At 40.8% G+C, this 18,506-nt stretch overlaps 1 protein-coding gene across 7 annotated transcripts; it reads left to right on the top strand.

Annotated features, from left to right (window-relative positions):
* The first annotated feature begins 446 nt into the window (after positions 1-446).
* LOC132982335 (centrosome and spindle pole-associated protein 1-like) lies at positions 447-15,333 on the top strand. 7 transcript variants are annotated; one of them, XM_061048766.1, is made up of 30 exons: positions 449-695; positions 807-898; positions 1,433-1,719; positions 1,915-1,987; positions 2,202-2,305; positions 3,143-3,208; positions 4,242-4,555; positions 4,679-4,779; positions 5,009-5,105; positions 5,391-5,448; positions 5,552-5,829; positions 6,239-6,357; positions 6,495-6,636; positions 6,915-7,023; positions 7,891-7,929; positions 9,079-9,226; positions 9,303-9,479; positions 9,692-9,804; positions 10,172-10,321; positions 10,523-10,666; positions 11,152-11,265; positions 11,392-11,458; positions 11,571-11,697; positions 12,404-12,543; positions 12,632-12,760; positions 13,209-13,249; positions 13,357-13,402; positions 14,184-14,290; positions 14,435-14,582; positions 14,929-15,333. In XM_061048766.1, exons 3-30 carry the CDS (start codon positions 1,624-1,626, stop codon positions 15,069-15,071), a joined length of 3,390 nt encoding a protein of 1,129 aa, XP_060904749.1. In that variant the 5' UTR covers positions 449-695; positions 807-898; positions 1,433-1,623; the 3' UTR covers positions 15,072-15,333. The 7 variants fall into 7 exon arrangements, with proteins under 7 accessions (XP_060904753.1, XP_060904749.1, XP_060904750.1 ...); XM_061048767.1 differs by having other exon boundaries at positions 449-710; XM_061048770.1 differs by having other exon boundaries at positions 447-898; positions 14,701-15,070.
* The last annotated feature ends 3,173 nt before the right edge of the window (positions 15,334-18,506 follow it).

Below are 18,506 nucleotides of genomic sequence, written 5' to 3'. Positions count from 1 at the left end.
CCCTTCGCCATTGGCCATGAATGCACGTGTGTTTCCCAAAGGTTGGGTTGAGTCTCAAGGGGAGGGGGTGTAAACACTGCTTCCTTAACCCCCTAACCCAAAACAAGCAATGCTACTGTACACAGCTGAGCCAAGATGTGTGAAGCCTCAGGAAGGAGAGTAGCTTCAAAGTAGCTTGACGTGAAGCACCCTGGCCTCAAAATACGATTATAAAATAGGCCATTAGTGACCACACAAATGGTCGTGTCTGTATTCTAGTAGTAGGAGCAATAGCAGTTTATTTTGTTTATCAGTATTTACAATTTACTCTATAAAAAATACATAGACGTTTTATTCAAATTACAGATAAAATATATGTATATGCAGTGTTGCCTACTACCGAGAGCACCGATATAACGGTGTTTGCAGGACTTCTCTCACGGGATTTTACTTTGAAAGTTGACAGCGGAAGTAGTATTGGGATAAACTTGCTGGTGTTGGGCTAAAAGGAGATGACCAAGGACCGGAGCCGCCAACATTTTGAAGCTAAGAAACACTGCCATTTCCCGAAACGACAAACTCAGTAGAAGGTTTTATTGAACGAAACGACAATTATAATGGACAGCTAACGGTGACTGGTTGAGACGCTTGTTATTAGCTTCGTTTAGCTTTTATAGTTTGCCGTTTCCTTAGTTAAAGCTAACAAGCTAGCAAACGTAAGCTATATTACTGTAAACAATGTTAACATTTTGATATTCAATATAATATCAAACCATTTGTGTAATGGTAACGATAGCTGACTGTAACTATTGTATTGTATTGTTAAGCGGTAAACGCCATCTGGAATGTGACGCCACCGTGTTCGATGTGGTTGCTTGACAACGGCACAATTAAAGAGACCGCAACATCAGTAATTACGGTAAGCTGTTTATCAATATGTTTTAACTACACGCTGTCAATCTCTATAGATGCGATTTGATGTTGTTATTGAGTTTATTCACAAGGATCAGCTTTGCCCTCCATCATTTGTATTTACCTGCTTCACTGGTAATCCTGACATACATCCATCTATTGCACAAAATTAAAAAACATTATTTTATCATGCTGTTAAGTTTTTATCTTCTGCATTGATGAGCGCTTTTTAATTTCATGTGGCTGCTGGGATGTTTTAAAGTAGTGATAAATAAACGCGCTATATCTATATTAATATTAGATACATTTACAAGTATTATTTCAATAGATAATTCGTGTTTTTACACATTGAAACATGCTTCCTCAATCTCCATTTATGTGAGGTAAATTTCAAAGGGTTTGTTGTAATGTTTTGGCCTCAAATCACCACTTCGTCAAAAACACATTTAAGCAGCCCCTAAACCCTCCTAGAACTGATATACAGCTCTTCACCTGGCCTGACAAAACACCATGCCTTCATATATCCTGTCTGTTTTTCCAGGATCATCTTGCCCGGTCCCAGTTGACAACAGGTGGAGCGAGTTGTTTCTCAACTGCAGAACAAGAGCCACACAGCTGCCTTAGATTCCCCCAAGCTGCCACTGCCAGTCATCACACTTGCTGCCCCTCGTCTGTGCTGTAGGCATGGCATTTTCTGTTCCCAGCTGGACTGTATGACTTGACCTAAAAGAGATGGATGATGAATTTGGAAACTTCATCAGGGAGCGAAAGGCGAGAGTGGCTGAGGATAAAGCCAGTTTAGAAGATCCTCCTTACATGGAAATGAAGGTTTGTTGCATTGATGATTATTAAGTTATTCGTTCTCAACTTGTTATCTCAGATCCAGGTGTGGCCTCAGGATTGAGCTCTTAGTGTTTATACAGATGATAATTTTGTCAAATTGTCATGCAAACCTGACCAATGTGTTTGCGAATAACGCACCCTTTTGCAATGATCCTATCATGTATTTATTTTGACTAACAGGCAAAACCCCAGAAAGTGTATGGCTCTACTGTTAAGGAGAACATACCTCCCAACTCAATAGCACAAGGGAAAGGTAAAATACATTTCAACATAAACATCCTTTAATTCTTGTTATGCTATTTTATTTTTTTGGATAAAACAGCCAATAAATAGAATCTACAAGCAACCCATGTCATGTGAGCAATGTGCATCATGATAGTTTTTTCTCTCCATAAAGTAGAAGTTGTTTTTGCGTGAAACTCTTCACCATGTGTGTATTTTAAAAATGGATGGATGTGTCTTGTCAGAGGAGAATTACAGTGTCGGGCTACCACTTGGTGTGGAGTATGAGAGGAAGAAACAGAGGCTGCAGCATGAGCTCCGTTTGGACTACAGACGCTACATGGCTCAGGTGACTTCCACAGACATACCTGGTTACTTGTGTTTGGCTGTAGATGAACCTGATGGTCATTTTTCAAAGTTTTACATTTGGCCATTTTTCCTTTACTTTAGTCACGACTGCTGAAGAGCTGTTGTTTGTTGTTTTGCCATCTGTAACCGAGTCATAGGACCCTTCAATGCATCATTTTGTAGACTAAAAATTGTTGTATCGAGTTGACATCAAAGTTCAAGGTATAAGTTTTCATTATTAGTACCTAAAAAGGTCACTTTGTTTGTGCAGACAGGAGATTTAGCGTTCGAAACATACATATAATATGAATTCAAGGATAAAAAGACCGGACAGAGCACATTAAAACAAACATTGTCGATTGCATCAGGTCATGGGAAAGTCCTTATGTACACACCCACTCAAAAGTTTAAAATATCCTCACATGGTTAAAGTGCATTGTCTTGCTAGCTTTGTTAAGTAGTGCTATGGCTGCAGGTTTAAAAGTGTTTCTGTAGCGTTTTGTTCTCCTCTTAGCAGCAACAAACTGAAACTCCCCGTTTAAACACTGAGAACAGTCAGGGAGAATAAAGCTTGCCTTATGCTGTAGCTGCAAAGAATAAACATCTGACATATGTCCCACTTTTTAAATGTCAACGGCGCTTTTTCTCCGGGCGGGCCACCTGCTGCTGCGAGCCCTCTCTACTCATTGAAAAAAATTGAAAAAAGATGCTAAGTGGACGGGGAGCCTTAGTATGATCAAGTCGAATATCACAAAAAAAACCTTTTTTGATTTATCTGTGTTCTCCCAAAGAAGAAGTGTGCAGTGATGATGTCATGATAATAAAATGTATGTTGCAGAAGAAGAACTTGGACCCTGGGCAGTCTGGACCATTAATGCACTCCAATACCAGGAGGTCTGTCAAGGTAAACATCTTTGCATAATGACTATTGAAACTGATGAATTTAGCTTACTGAGAAAGGGAAAGTTGTTATTAGAGAAAGTTGATAACATGACGTGTATATGCATAAACAACACCCACTGAATACTGACACTAACAATATAAACAATAAGTTGAATTACATGTTTAAAACAAAAAAACGATGCATAATGAACCGTTACCGCTACAGACTATTCATGCACGGCCTGCTCTGACCTCCACCTCAGCAGCAAGTGTGGACAAGAGAATGTGAGGAATACAACGGAGAAATCCTTCCTGCATCTTATCCCATTTGCTCTTTTGTGAAGCGTCTCGAGATAACACTTTTTATGAATTGGTGACATACAAATAATGATTGATTGATTAATATTCAAGTTTCCTTCACATAGACTATACCTGGTGGGACCTCACAGGTATTTTTATGGACACTTCAGTATATTTGGTGCCTAATTTGAGCTTTTTTCTTCTTTCGTCTGTTTAAGATTGACATCCGCGATCGATAAACAGAATCCCCCCGCAAGCATGTCTCTACATCTTCCTCCCAGAGAACGGGAGAGACGCTTTACCTTCAATTGTATTATTGAGGTGCGATGTCTCGTCATTATACAGAACTCTTTTATTAGAGTTAATCGTCTTTTGGTGTCAGTGTCATTCACACAATGATGGCTTCAATAAGCTGTAATTAACAACAGTCCTACCCTTCACACATTCACAACACGTTTGGGGAGGTTTTATAAAACATACGGCTGATAAGGTAAGCCAGCAGGACTGACACATACAGAGAAGACAGAGAGACAGAGGGTGTCAAGCTGCTTTGTGCATTAGGAGAGCAGAGGTGTGCGTTTGTGTGAGTGTGTGTAGGAGGAGAGGGAGTAATAATAACTATCAAGGCACATGTGTATGGTGTAAACGATATCTCTGCGGTGAATGTAGAACACATATATAGAGTAAGACCCCTATTTTATTTATCTTTTGTTTTTTTATAACAAAAGTTGCCTCTTACTTCACGTTTCTTTTAGAAAACCTTGCTTGGAGAACAGGCTGTTGTTCTTCCCGGTCAGGGAGCCCGCATACACAGGGATGCCGCTGCTCTTCTTACAGAGGACAGTAGGTTGCAAAGGGCTTTGCGTCCTGCAGAGGTCCAGCACCTCTACACTGAAGAGGATGAAGAGCATTCTTCAATTCCCCCAAGGCGTCTTGAAAGGCTCAGAAAGCCAGTGGATAGGGATTCAGAGGAGGAGGAATACTTCAAAGAGGAGTTGGAGCTGATCGGAGGCAGACATACGGGGTTTGAGGACATTTATGAGAGGAGATCAAAAAAGACTGATGTCAGGTACCCTGGAGGAAATTTTCTTTTTTCATGTGTTTGTGTTCAAAGCTTTTTATAGGAGGGTGACTTATTTTTTTTCGTCCCCGTTCCCTGTCTATAAATCTGTCTTTCTTTGGCTATTCCCAGGGAGGAGGGGGAGTTTCCAGCAGGTGTTGCAAGAGAAGGCTGGAGATCGAGAGCACTGACCAAGAAAGAGGACGCTGAGTTTGCCACTGGCCTTATAATAGGTACAACTGTAGGAACTGAGTAATTGTGTTTAAATCAAAGCTTCAGTGTTTGATGAAAATGAATTTATATGAAATGTCTGTAAGCAGAATAAATTCGACCATGTGTTAAATAAATCTATTCATTTTCTGGTATGATGGAACGCTAAACCCCTTGACTCATGAAAAAAACTCAAACTCAACTACTACACATAGCCAATGCTCTGTTCTTGGTTATTTTCCCTTCTTTTAGGATTAGCTGACACAAAAGATGCCTTACAGAGAAAGAAGGAGTGCTACAGACAGCAACTGCAGGAGCAGATAGCTGAACAACACAGGAACAAGAAGAGGTACTCTGTCAGTGATCTCTTTATGCAGGCAGATGGCTTGTATTATAAAAGACGAGTAACTTCTTCCACAGTACTGCAAGCATTTATCTCACTCTTTTTAAGCTATTGACAGCTACCATCCTTGCATCACCTATCTTTTCAAGTGCCTTGTTTTTTCTCAAAGTGTCATTGAGCAAAACCTTGAACCTCTACTTGCTCACTTGTTAAGCATCTCTCTGGATTTATGCTATTTAATGCACAATGTGTTAAACTCTGAAAACAACCATATATGTGTCCTTGTTGCAGGGAGAAAGATCTGGAGCTGAAAGTTGCTGCAACTGGTGCAAATGATCCTGAGAAACAGGTCAGCATGTGACAAACATTTTAGTTGAAAAGGTTGTATTACATGCCACAAAATGTCCGTACTGTTTGTTAATCTTTTAACATTTCCTCTGCTCACAAACCAGCCGGACCGAATCAGACAGTTTGGGGTGAGCTGGAGGAAGGATCATAAGGTTTTGGAGCCATTAGCAACAGGAGAGAACAAAACATCATCCGGAGGTCTATCTTATCGTGAAAGGACATATGCAAGAGACAGAGAGACGTCTCCCCCTGAGCAGCCCCATGTGGCCTTCCAGTCCCCTCTGCTGGATTACAGCTCTGCTCTGGGCCTAGGGGCTGGAGGTCTGTCCCCCAACAGTCAACCTGCAGCCCCCTCCTTTCCCAGAGCCATGGACACTCCCAGGTATACCGTTAACTTCAATTTATTCTTATTTTTTACATTAAGTAATTTCTCCGTGGGAGCAGTGACAGTTTCATTAAATGAGACATCCATCCATCCATGGAAATTAGACATGTAACGCTTAATTGCATGTATGTATCACTTACTTGTGTACATGCAACTTAAACTCATTACATGAGTGGAAAAATCAGCCACCTACAATGGAAAAACGTTAAACTCTTTAAAGATAGTATATTTGCCTTTTTAGGTAAGTAACTTAAAACTCTTTATTTTTGCATCCTATTTTTCCAACAGACATCTCAATCTTCAAACTTAAACAGAAAAATAACGGCATCGGAAAGTTTGAGCTATGTAAGTGAGACGCTGTTATTTAGCATGGTTGATTATTTAATATTCTTCTTTGTATGTCCAGACTCCCCTTGTTTGCTCCTCATCCTCCTTCTACCGTCAGTGAAGCCTACAGGAGCCCGTACGGAGAGCCCTATCACTACTATGGCACCAGAAATCAGCTTGACCCGAACATGGCCTACTGTAAGCAACGGTCTCCTCAGCTACATGAGAGTAAAACAACTTTCACATCAAAGGATTTAGCGTACATATCGGAAGTAGACTATACACAACCCTACATTCAGGATTATTGTAACGCTGAGATGCTTTTTTCTGTTTAGATGGTCACTTGCCTGTTACTGCTGCTGGCCTCCCCATATCCTACTGGAACGTACCACCAGGGGGAGCTGTGCCCAGCCGGTTTGGTAGCCACAGCCCTCACAGCCAGCACAGCGGAAGTAGCTTTCCAGAGCCTCCAATACAGTAAATATCTCCTCTACACCTTTGGCCCCTGTCAACTCTTTCTAATGAAACAACCTTCTCTGTGAACTTATAAGTAAAAAATTTAAGCTGAAGTAATGTAGTGTTAAATACCTCATAATTTCTAACCTAACAGAATTCACACAACATCAGCATCTGGTTGTGCAGTGCATTTAAAGTATGTTTATAATGTCCTATTAAATTAAAGAATTGATTTGTATCTTTGATGAAATGCTTAATAATCAGATCTTAATGATGACACTCTTCAACTCTTCTGACAGGTCTAGCATCGGGGCTGCTGCGGACTCTCATGTCAGGGTTCTCCATTCAGAGAAACCCAGATCAACTAGGGACAGAGCTGTGAGCTACAGGGACGCTTTAAAACAACAGGTAGGTGAAACTCTTTTTCTTCTAAATGTAAAAGGACTGTCTTCTACAGTTCAATCTTTTTTCTTCAAACATAATCCATAAAATGAAAATCTACTTCTGAAACAACAACGATTTAGTTCAAAAAGCTCTATTATGATGATGTATCCAACAAGGATTGAGGAATAACTATTTATTCCCCTAGAAATGTACAAGCAGGCAAGAGGCAGGCAGGCAAAATGTACAGGGAAGGGAGTTACATAAACAAAATACTTAATAATTTATGTTTTAACAACCTCATAGGGTACTAGTGATCAGGGGCGTGTCCAGACTTTTTTTTGACTGGGGTGGCTCATCTGTGGCATCTGACTTATGCAGAAGGGTGTGCAAAATGCATGCAAACTCCTGCACACTGTCTCACTTCCAAAAATACATTGATTGGCAAAGTTTTGGTCTTTTACAAAAAAAAAGCCAGCATAGACATTTTTTATACAAGTCCTACCTCTGACAGCCAAACACAGTTTAGGATTTTTAGAGTGGCACCTTGGGTGGCCAATCAAATTTCAAGGGTGGCCAATGCCCCCCAATTTTGACACGTCCCTGCACTGATAAGTATTGAGACAATTAGGAGTGAAGTCTGTATTAATAGTTAATTCAAACATTAGCAGCATAATTATTGACAGTGTAAGAAGGTAAAAGGTTTGTTCATTCTGTTAATAACTTCAACTTTGTTCATTGTTCAAGGGCTAAACTCACAGAAAACAGCTGTGCATGAACAGTGTCACTTTGGTTCACATCATATTTGTTGAAACATTTGTGGGCCATGTGAAAAAAATAAAATAAAGTGGTGCCAGGCAACTTTTCACTGCATAGCCTGTGATATTTTGGCAGGACGCTTCCGGGAGAGTGAGCAGCGAGCTTTACAACAAGGTAAAATTATTCTAGTTAAGAGAAAAAAGATAGTGTAAGAGAAAAGAAGAAAAAACCCTTCTATCCTCATGAAGTTTAGTGTCAAAGTTCCTGTTTCACCTCAGTCCTGTCCAAGTCCTTCACCTCAATCCTCTAGTTGCTTTGTGAAACCAAAGGCTACCAAAATCTGCTTTACTGCTCCCTTTAGTGAACAAAATACCTGATCCATCCCAAAGTCATGTGTTGTGGTGCCTGAAACTCTGTTTTACTCTTATAGGATACATACTTATATTTGTTTTTGAACTGATGCCTAGTGGTGTAGTCAAGACTGAGTGCTCCAAGACCAAGACATTTAGAGATCGAGATCGAGAACAAGTCCATAAATATCACTAAAAAATCAATCATCATCATGTGTGCAGGGGGGCGTGTCACTCACTTAGAACATAACACCAGGAAGGTTGCAGCCGTAACCGGGGGATAAAATCTAACTACATATGAACTGAAGTCATTTGTTCATCAAAGGGACGCTTTTCTTCTTCTCACAGTGATGAAGTGGAAAAACAGCCTGTCAGTGTTGGTCTTGACCGGTCTTGATTTAAAATCTGGGTTACTTCAGTTCTGAGACCGAGACAAGACGGTGTGAAAGTGCTTTCGATTCCAAGACGAGACCGAAAAACCTTCGAAAATTGGTCTCAAGACCGGTTTTCAGACCAAGACCGATTTGGAGTACTACAACACTACTGATGCCTCATGAGTTGCATCTGCAACTTGTGATATACAGTATAAACGTATATATATATATATATATATACTGTATATACATATTTAATCGGAATGTAACCTCAAAATTCAAAAAACTGCTTATTGTTTTGTGTCATGATTATCCTGCATTATTGGAATGCATTTTTGTGTTATCAGTTTTGCTGAGTTTTTTATTATGAGTATGGTTTAATATTATTAGTATCTCAATAATATCTAGTTAAGAGAGTGAAAGTTCACTCGAAAGCGATGCAATATGTAGTGATCCCAAGGGCTTACCAAAGGTTGTACTCCTCCAGTAAGAGGTATTTATAAATATACAAAAGCAAGTTCGGGAGATTTTCTTTGTTTAAAATAAATCGTTATTGAGATTTAAGGGTTCTAATATTGGCTCATATAACTTCACCTCAGATCCAGGAGCAACAGGAGCGGAGGTGTCAGGAGAGGGTGGAGACAGAACGTTACGAAGCCCAACTGGAGGTGGACATGAAGAACCACCAGCCCTGGGGTCGGGGAGGAGGAGGAGCCCCACTCCGAGACAGCACTGGAAATCTCATTGGTAGGCCCCAGAATCTCTGGTTCTTTCTTTACACAGCCCATAGTGGATATTTTAAAGACCTGTTTATTTTTCCCAGCTGACTTAAACCAGATGCACAAATTCAACGAAGAGGCTTACATCAACCCGGAGCAGTGGCAGAGGAGAGCGACGGCCATAACAACAGCATCCCGCCGGCTAGAGCTCCCCGACCCTAATGAGAGGGTCTCTGGTACTGTATCTGGGTGCAGCACCCATGACACTAGTAACAGGATCGGTAACTATTTTTCTGCTAAATGTATTGTGATATACAGCTTTCACTAAAACAATATTAAACACACAGGCATCATTGTTTTTAACGGCTGTAACTTTGATAATGGATTTTTCCTCATGATGATTTAAGAAACAGAGGGAAGAAGGACAAAGTATTAAGAAAAAGCCATTTGGTCCAGTTCATCCAAGGATTTATTTTTGTTCCTCCTGTTCTAGGTTTCGCCAGTGTTCAAACCCCCCAGTTTGCAAGAGGCAACATTTTTTCCAACCAGCCGAGCCAACAACAGGTCCAGGAGCAGGACAAGTACAAAGCCTACCTCAAACAGCAGGTACATCTGTTGCCAGCTGTGTTTTTGTTGATCATAAATTCAGGGCGTTTTCACATTAGGTATGATGTTTGATACCCTGCCCGAGCACGATTGCTGGTCTGCGTTCACATTAGTAACATCGCTTCGCACCGAGTACACTTTTGTATATACACAGTCCGATACAGCAGGTGGCAGTATGCACATTGGTTTTGCAAATCCTAATGTGAAACCACCCTTAAACAGCCAGCCATCTCTCTCTAAAGAAATGTAGCTATCTGCTTGTAGAATAGTAATAGTAAGAAGTAAAGGGTTTTTATTTGTACCTCACTAGATATTTGTCCCAGCTCTACAGCCTGAAGTTAAATGTGTTTTTTGGGATTGTGTTTAGATTGAAGAGAAAATGCGTAAAAAGGCGGAGGAGAGTGAACGGACAAGATTAGAGGAAGAGAAAGAGGAGAGGAGGCTGGCAGAGCAGAGGGCTCGCATCCAAAGGGAGTTTGACGAAGAACAAGAGAGGAAGAAACGGAAGGAAATGGAGGTGAGTATCCACCACACTAAGATATGGGCATGGGTTACTCTTGGGTTTCATAACTGCACTTGATCTTTAAATGATTTGAAACCTTTGGATGGCAGGGAAATGATATTGCAAGGTGTTAAGACTGACTCTTCAAATGTTTACACCCTTCTTCCCTTCTCATGCCTCTCTCCATCTACTGCTGTCTTGCTTTTTGTCTCTCAGCAAAAGGCGAAGAATGAAGAGCTGATTCAGCTGGCTGAACAGAAGAAAAGAGAAGTGGAGAGGAAGAAGAAAGAAGAAGAAGAGAAGGAGAACGCAGAACTGAGGAGGCAGTACGAGAGGGAGAGACAGGCTCGAGTGGAGGAGGTTAGTAGGAAGAAACATTTCTTCTGCTCTGACATTCTTTATTCATCATTCAGATGTGGTGTTCATGTTTTACCTGCTATTCTTAAATTACAATTCTCCTAACTGAAGGCAAACATCCTGACTATTTTGTTTAAATGTTTTAAGGCAGGTTACTGTATTTTAATTAGTTAATTATTTTAAGATTTATTTTGGGGCTCTTGCCTTTATTTCAGAGGACAGTGGATAGTGATAGATTAGGAAATCCGGAGTAGTAAAAAAAAAAGTAAAATTTGAATCATAATGTCTCTATATCATCTTACAACTACATCATGGTTTACAAATAAAATCAAACAGTTCTTAAATGTTTGTTGGAGGTCAAAGTGGAAGTGCTGATCTCTTGAGATTTATACCAAAGCACACAAAATGTGCGACAACAATGAATTACGAGTTGGTTAAATCACAGCTTTTTAAACCTCCATGTGGTAATTGGGTGGATGTGTTCTCAGGTTTGCAGGGAGCCCTCGCCTCCAATCCCTACTCTGCAGAGAAAACATGGGCAACACCAGTACACCCCGAGGCCGCCCACTGTGGACAGCCTGCATTCTACTGCCCCCCTGTCTGTGAGTGTCTTCTCTAAAAGAGAGAGTTGTTTCTCTTTCATGGTTAATGGTGTAATCTCTCAGCCTCTGGGGCGCCCCTTTTTTTATTTCACACGTTTAACCTTTTTTTCTCTTTGTCTCTTTTAGGAGCGCTCTCTGTCTGGTCTCCAGTCCCCTCCTGTCCCTGCTTGTAAGAATCAGCTCCGAGCTGCAGGTATTGTGTTAACTATGCAGCTTTGTTTTAATGTTCCAACAGGCATTAGAACTATTTCCATAACTCCTGACCAACTTGTTACTAAGTATCATGAGTGGATTTGTGTTTTCAGGAGATCAGCGCAATGTTTTCAGTGAACTGTCGGCGCTTCGTCGACAGCTCCGCAGTGAACAGAAGCGACTGGAGGATTGTCTTCAACAGGGCGACTGGGAGGAATTGGACTCTCCTCCACGTGACAGGTCAGACCTGACAGATGCATCATTGTAGCCCAATGATGTTACTTCTAATTTATAAAATATAATGCAGCATTTGGTGGACACATTTACACACATGGATTCATTATCTTCAGTATTATTACATCAAAGTACAAAAAATACTAATAGCATCCTAATAGACATTATCTCATTTTTGATTCTCAACTTGTACTTGTACTCTGAGGGTACTCCTCTAATTGTTTGAGGTTACATTTAAAGATTGTGAAGTGACTACACTAATTTAAAACAATTATATTTCAATAAGATTTTCCTGAATATCAGTCATATCATACACAAATAGAATATCTACTCGTGTTAGCTTTGTGCTTTACATTTACAAACACTAAGTCAGTTTACAGATGATGTTGTCAGCACTGCAGCTAGCTGACCGTGCATTATACAGTGAGTTATCCAGATCATTAAAGGTCACATATTATGCAAAATACACTTCAGGTCATTAAGAAACAGTTCAAATAGTTTGCTTAAAGTAATGGTTGAATGAAAGAAAACCAATAACTCTATCACCCCTTTCTCCACACTGACAGGAGCTGTCATCTCCTACATCTCTGAGAGAAATGGCAAACATGAATAAGCACAGACCGTGTAGAGATATAAATAATGAGTTTCTGGATTCTTCTGTGCTGAGTTTTGTTTGAAAGCGTGAGTATGATTCTGGTCAATATTTTTCCAGAATTCGGGAGCGTCCCCCTGTTGACGTCTTTGATATGGCCAGGCTGAGGCTCCAGGCGCCCGTCCGAAGGCCGACTTCCAGAAATGCGGAGCCCAGAAACCTGCTGAGAATCCATGACTCCCTTCAGCTCAAATACACAGGTAAAACACAAGTCCTACAATCTCTGGTGGACTCCACTGCACATCAAATATCAGATGTGACCGGTTTGTTTGTGTTCCTGTGAGTCAGACGGTGAATCCAGGCTGGGGTTTAGTGACGTTCCTAAACTGGAGGCAGTGGGTACAGCCAATAGGAGGAGGCGGGACTACAGGGATCCTTATCTGCAGTTCAGCAGCCAGAGGTCTACGGTCCAAGGCGGTAAGAGCTCACGGCACTGTTTGAAGTCCTGTTTATACTGTTTAAAATTTGTAATATGGACATTTAGGAGGAATGTCTTCTACATGTCCCCCTTACACCTGATATTAACTTGTGATCCATTTCTAGATTAGGAAACCTGATCTAGAGTAGGCCTGTGCAACTAAATAATCTAGATGTTAACAAACATATCCACCTATCAAACATCTGAAATAAACAACAACAGCCAGTAAGAAGTTTAGTTTTAGCCTGGGCGCCTGTGACTGCTGTCTTACTGTGTCAAGTCGCATCACAATCACTATGCAGACACACACACACACACATGCACACATCTTAACTATTTGTACACTAAGGGGAAGCGAGAGGTTTTGAATATCCATGTTACACATGAAACCTCATTATATGTGGAGTCCATTGCTTTAGATTTTTCTTCCTCCTTTTTTTCTTTTAGATTATTATGATCTGTCCCCACCACGGCAAGATGAATATGTGGTAAGTTAAAAAGAACTATTTGTTTGTTTTCCTCTGTTCTTGAGCCATGAAGCTTCTCTAACTGTATTTATTGCAACAACACACTAATTAACACATCTCTGTTGCAGAGGAGTGCAAGAGGTTCTTTGCTGGAGTCAGAGAGTGCTTTCATTGGTAAGCCACCAACACCATAACCACCATGATGCAGGGATTTTAATGAAGGCATAAGTACTGTAAAATCTGGTGTATAAGATGCAATTTTCATTAAATCTAAAATGTTGGCCACGTCCTGTTTACAGTGTGACCAATATAAGTACAGCCGCCACCATCACTCTCTGAAAGCCACCTGATGAAATTGAAAATGTGCCCCCTACTCATTGTGTAGTGCATGCTGTGCCTGGCTACATGTTGACGCAGACCAGGATTGCTGCGTAACTTTTTAACATCTCGTCTCCCTCACAAGGTCATAAACCTGCATCTGAGGAAAACAGTGGTACATTGTTGATTAAATTAACTTGTTTTTATTGAAAGACTCCTTAAAGTTAACGGGTGACCAGCGAAAGTGGGCAACACGACTCGGGGGCTGTCGGTCCTTCACAACTTTCACCGTAGACTGAGTGCTCAACTACCGTACTGTAACAAGTAGGGTTGCAAACTCTTCAAAGTGAAAACAGACTTTGCTGAACCCAACACAAATAGTCTTGCAGGTAGGCAGTTTAAACCTTTCTCTCTCTAGGAAGCCCCCCAAAACACACTGCAACTTATATTCCAGATTTTACGGTACTTGCAACGTCATCAGGTGCAGACATTTGACATTTGATAATTTGTGGGCACAACACATTAAAACCAAAACATCTTGGACCTTCTAAAACACGGTGTTCTGTTTCTTCTTTAACTTTGTGTAGTTGAGAGTTAGATGTTCTCTTTCTTCTGTGTTTGTGTGTGGTGTGTTCAGACCCCCTAGGAGATGCTTTTCCAGTGCCACGCACACCAGAGACAGAAAAGACTCCTCTGTCAGCCAGGGAGAGGAGGAGGGTGGCAAGAGAGTCACAGCACCCTCAGGTATACACCTGACAGCACACATATCTTTCATGTTTCCGACATGACTGGCCTGTTAGCTCCAACACTTCAATTAAATAAGGCGGTTTCAACTTTTTTATAGCTATACAGTATGTCTTATTTTTTGTCGTTCTTTGGCTGGTTCAGGATAGAGCTGCGTCCAGTCAGCCCTTTAGACAACATGATGACTACAGAGGCAGGAGATGGAAACAGGAAGCCGAGACCAGCGCCGAGGGGAGGAGTCGGAACAGGACAGGTGGCCTGAGAGCTCTCAGTCGTTGTGGCAACACAGCTGGTAAAAATGTTATTTGTTGTTGTTTCACTTTTGTTTGGTGAATTTAATTACAAGCAAAGTATTAATTAGGAATAAAGTCGTGTTTTTCATGGATGTCTGATCTAATGTGCTCCATTAGGGCTTTAACGGCTTCCCAAAACCCAGGGGTCATTAAATTCAGCCTGGATTATAATAACCATGGAAACAGTTGGTTTCAGTCGGCTCATGGATTGCCATTTTTTCTGCCACAAATATGAAACATTTTAAAAACAGTGAGTTCTCTAACTGTCCATGTAGTGTTCAAGTTTCCCACTGTTTAGTTTTTAACTCTTTGTTTTCTCTCTCTGTTACTGCTCCTGTGATCCAGAACAATTCGATCTGTCTGATGACAACTCCTCCCCTCCCAGATTTTCCCGTCAAAAACTCAACCATCAAAGCTCAGTAGAGACTCTTGCCACGGATCCTTGGATGAGGCCAGGAACATCGGACACAGAGCGGTTGATGACATAGCGCCATGGGAGGGGTCTTCTTCTTCAGACAGCTCGTCTTAACACAGAGGCCAGCCCTGTCTTTCAACCATGAGATAATCTTAGTTTTTTTTCATCTTTGACTTCTGTGAATGTAAATCTGGATTCTGAGATTTCAGAATATCAGGATATTGCCACACCCTCAGTCTGACATGCCACAGAGAAAACTGACACAGAAGTGTTTCTGGGCATTTTCTGTTCATGAATTATTAAATTATGTCATAAATAAATTATATTTTAATTATATAATTTGTGTTTATGGATTCATTCAAAGTTTGACAAGGCATCAAGCCTCAAATTTATTTGATTTATTTTCGAGCATTTTGTCTTTATTCAGACAGGACAGTGGATGGAGCGGATGTCGGGAGAGAGAGTGTGGGAGGGGAATGGCATGAGGGGAAGGAGCCGCATGTTGGACTTGATTCTGGGCCGCCTGTTTGGAGGACTATAGCCTCCGTTCATGGGGTGCGACCTAACCACTAGACCACCAGTGCCCCTTATTTGACTTATTGCTGTACTTTTAACCATTATAGTCAATTTGACTCATATGTTGATTCATAATAATGGCTCAAGATTTCTTCCACTTCCTGTGTGCTAAGACTCACCTGAAAAGATCAATACCACTTTCATGTCTGCCATAAAACTATTTACCCTTTGTCGTCGTGGGTTCAGTTTAGCTAAAAGACTGTTGCTTCTAAATTACAGGCCATGAGCTCATTTCTTCAAGCATTTTAAGAGTTTCAAAGAGTGTATATACTTCAGTGCAACAGTGAGGTGTGTTTGAAGGGTGAGAACTGTGACTGAAAAAAGAAAAAGCCATGAAAGAAATAGAGAAATCTTACCTTAAATGTTGAGCTATTCCTCCTGTGGGTGCGCACATCAACACACCCACCTGCACTCTTGGGTCTTTTTCTTCCATTCAACTTACTGCACCACCCGCCCGCCTGTTCACCATGTGAAGTCCAGAGCCTTCAGCCGCTCCAAACCTGACATCCGTAACATTGACTCTCTCCATTTCTTAAATCTCATCTCAAAACACAACTTTTCAAACTGGCATATTCAGTCTGATCATTTTCCATCCTGTCTCACAAATCCTCTTCACAATGATTTTATACTCTTTAAATTCATCTTTTTAATTTTATTGATGTATTTTTACTTTGTTTTCTTTTATCTCTGCTTCGTAATGGTACCTTGAGTTCTTGAAAGGCGCCTTTAAATGAAATGTATTATTACTAATATATTTAGTCCTTTACGAATTGGGAATAGTTTAAATAATGAGTAATCCAACAAGGCAGAAAACTAAGTCCCTCGTATGTCATTTATATTTGAATCACACTGCTCATTTTCTTATCTTTTACTTATGACTCCAATTATTAAAATAGATCCAACTCTTAACGGCTCTTCTAAATTGTATAAAATACAGAAATAAAATGTCACATACTCATAAACGATGAAGAAACAGAAAATGTGAAACCATTTAAGGTTGATTTTTTTTTTTTGTCTCTTTAGAGAGCCCGTCTGTTGCCTCCACTAAACCTGAACAAACTAAAAAAACAAGACATCGAAAAGCTGCTAAGCCTATAGTTGTTTATCTTTTATCCTCCGGGTTTGAGTTTCTGAACAAAATTGTACATGAAAGCGAGATGTTTACCAGTCAGTTTCTGATGCTGGATTCTCCCTCGACAACATGAATGAAGCCTGACATTACAAAGCTAAACAAGAGGAATGGCAAAAATCCAAAACGTGTACAAACCTCAATGTGAGAATTTCTGATGATCCTTCTACCAACTCCAACCCGTTTGGGACTTATTTATTGTTCCACTTGTTTGTTCTTGACAAGCCAGGCTTTGAAGTAGTGATGATTCAGAGATTAGACTGTTTGTCGTGATTCATGAGGCTTCAGAGCTCTGCACTGGGTGAGACGGGCAGCGAACAGCTACAACATTTTACTACATTATTTTACGTACAGGGAAACAGGTCAGCATATACATTTCATTAACAATAATATCCATATTAAGTTGAGGCCATGATGGTAGCATCTGTCTTAAATGGTGGACACACACACGCACACACACACACACACACACACACACACACACACACACACACTCCACCTCTGTCCAAACCAATCATCTCACATCCTCCTTCTGTTGCTTTGTCCCTCCCAGTACTACCTCTCTGTTCTCTTCTCATTCATGCTTGTGTAGACACACACACACACACACCCTGTTCGCACTCTCTCTTTCCTGCCTGGATGAGCCCTGTCGCTTGCTTTCCTCTCTCTCTCTCTCTGGCTCTGTCTCCCTCCGCCTGTATGAGTGATGACCTTCTCCAGCATTGGATAGGAAGTAGGATAGAAGCCATCTAAACTCTGCTACGCCCCCATTACTCAACCAGACACCCCAGTGTCAATATACCTACACACACCCACTCACACACACACTCTAAATCCCACTCAGCATTACACTGACTCAGGATGGCCACAGCAGCATCGCATGGCTAGCAACTTTATCCAGAAATTGATTGCCCTGGCAAAAATCACCTCAGCTGGTTAAATGATTGCTTTAAACTCATTTAATGGTGTGAACTTTTGAGAAATCTAACCCTAAAACACAAGAGGGGACCAAGACGCCTTCTGCCTCACCCTTCTTTTACAGTATCTAGCCTGGCGCAGTCAGTGTCAGGTGCCCGCTTTTTCATGAAGCTTAAATGAAGTGAAAGGTTGTTCTAGTTGTCTCGTTCAGTCTTTGTTAAAGGGGAACTGCACCATTGTTAACACCAGGGTCAGTTAAACTAGCTATGAATAACTAATCCTATGACAACATGTCTTTTGATATGATTTTAAAAATGTTCCAAAAAAGTCGTCCAAGTCCTCTATTTGTGTAAGCACATCAGTGACACGTGTCCAAAAAGAATCAGATTTTTCAATCACTTTTGAAGAATCTTTAAAGGTCACATGTCAGCCTTCTTTTCAACACGTTGAAATACGTCTCAGAGCTCCCCAAAACATGTCTGTGAAGTTTCTTGTTATGAATCCACTCTGATCCTGTATTTGATCACGCCTATAAACCCCTCTATTTCAGCCCTGCTCAGAACAGGCTGTTTCTGTGTCTGTACCTTTAAATGCAAATGGGCTGTGGAGCCTATCCCAGCTGACAATGGGCGAGAGGCAGGGGTACTCTCTGAATTGGTTGCCAGTCCACCAGAGGGCTGACATATAGAGACAGACAACCAGCCGCCTTCACATTCACACCAAACTCCAGGAGATGTGGCTTGTAATTACATTTTTGACTAGAAATTGGAGAAAAAAAAACACTTTTTTTTACAGCCAACAACACCCCTTTGAGTCCAACATTCATTCTTCATTATCTTCAGTTTGGTCTCATACAACATGTTCCTGTCTGTACAGTACATGAAA

This window comes from Labrus mixtus, chromosome 10 (assembly GCF_963584025.1).
Source record: "Labrus mixtus chromosome 10, fLabMix1.1, whole genome shotgun sequence".
Classification (NCBI taxonomy): domain Eukaryota; kingdom Metazoa; phylum Chordata; class Actinopteri; order Labriformes; family Labridae; genus Labrus; species Labrus mixtus.
Note: the sequence above shows the minus strand (reverse complement) of the source record. Positions and strands in the feature narration are given on the sequence as shown.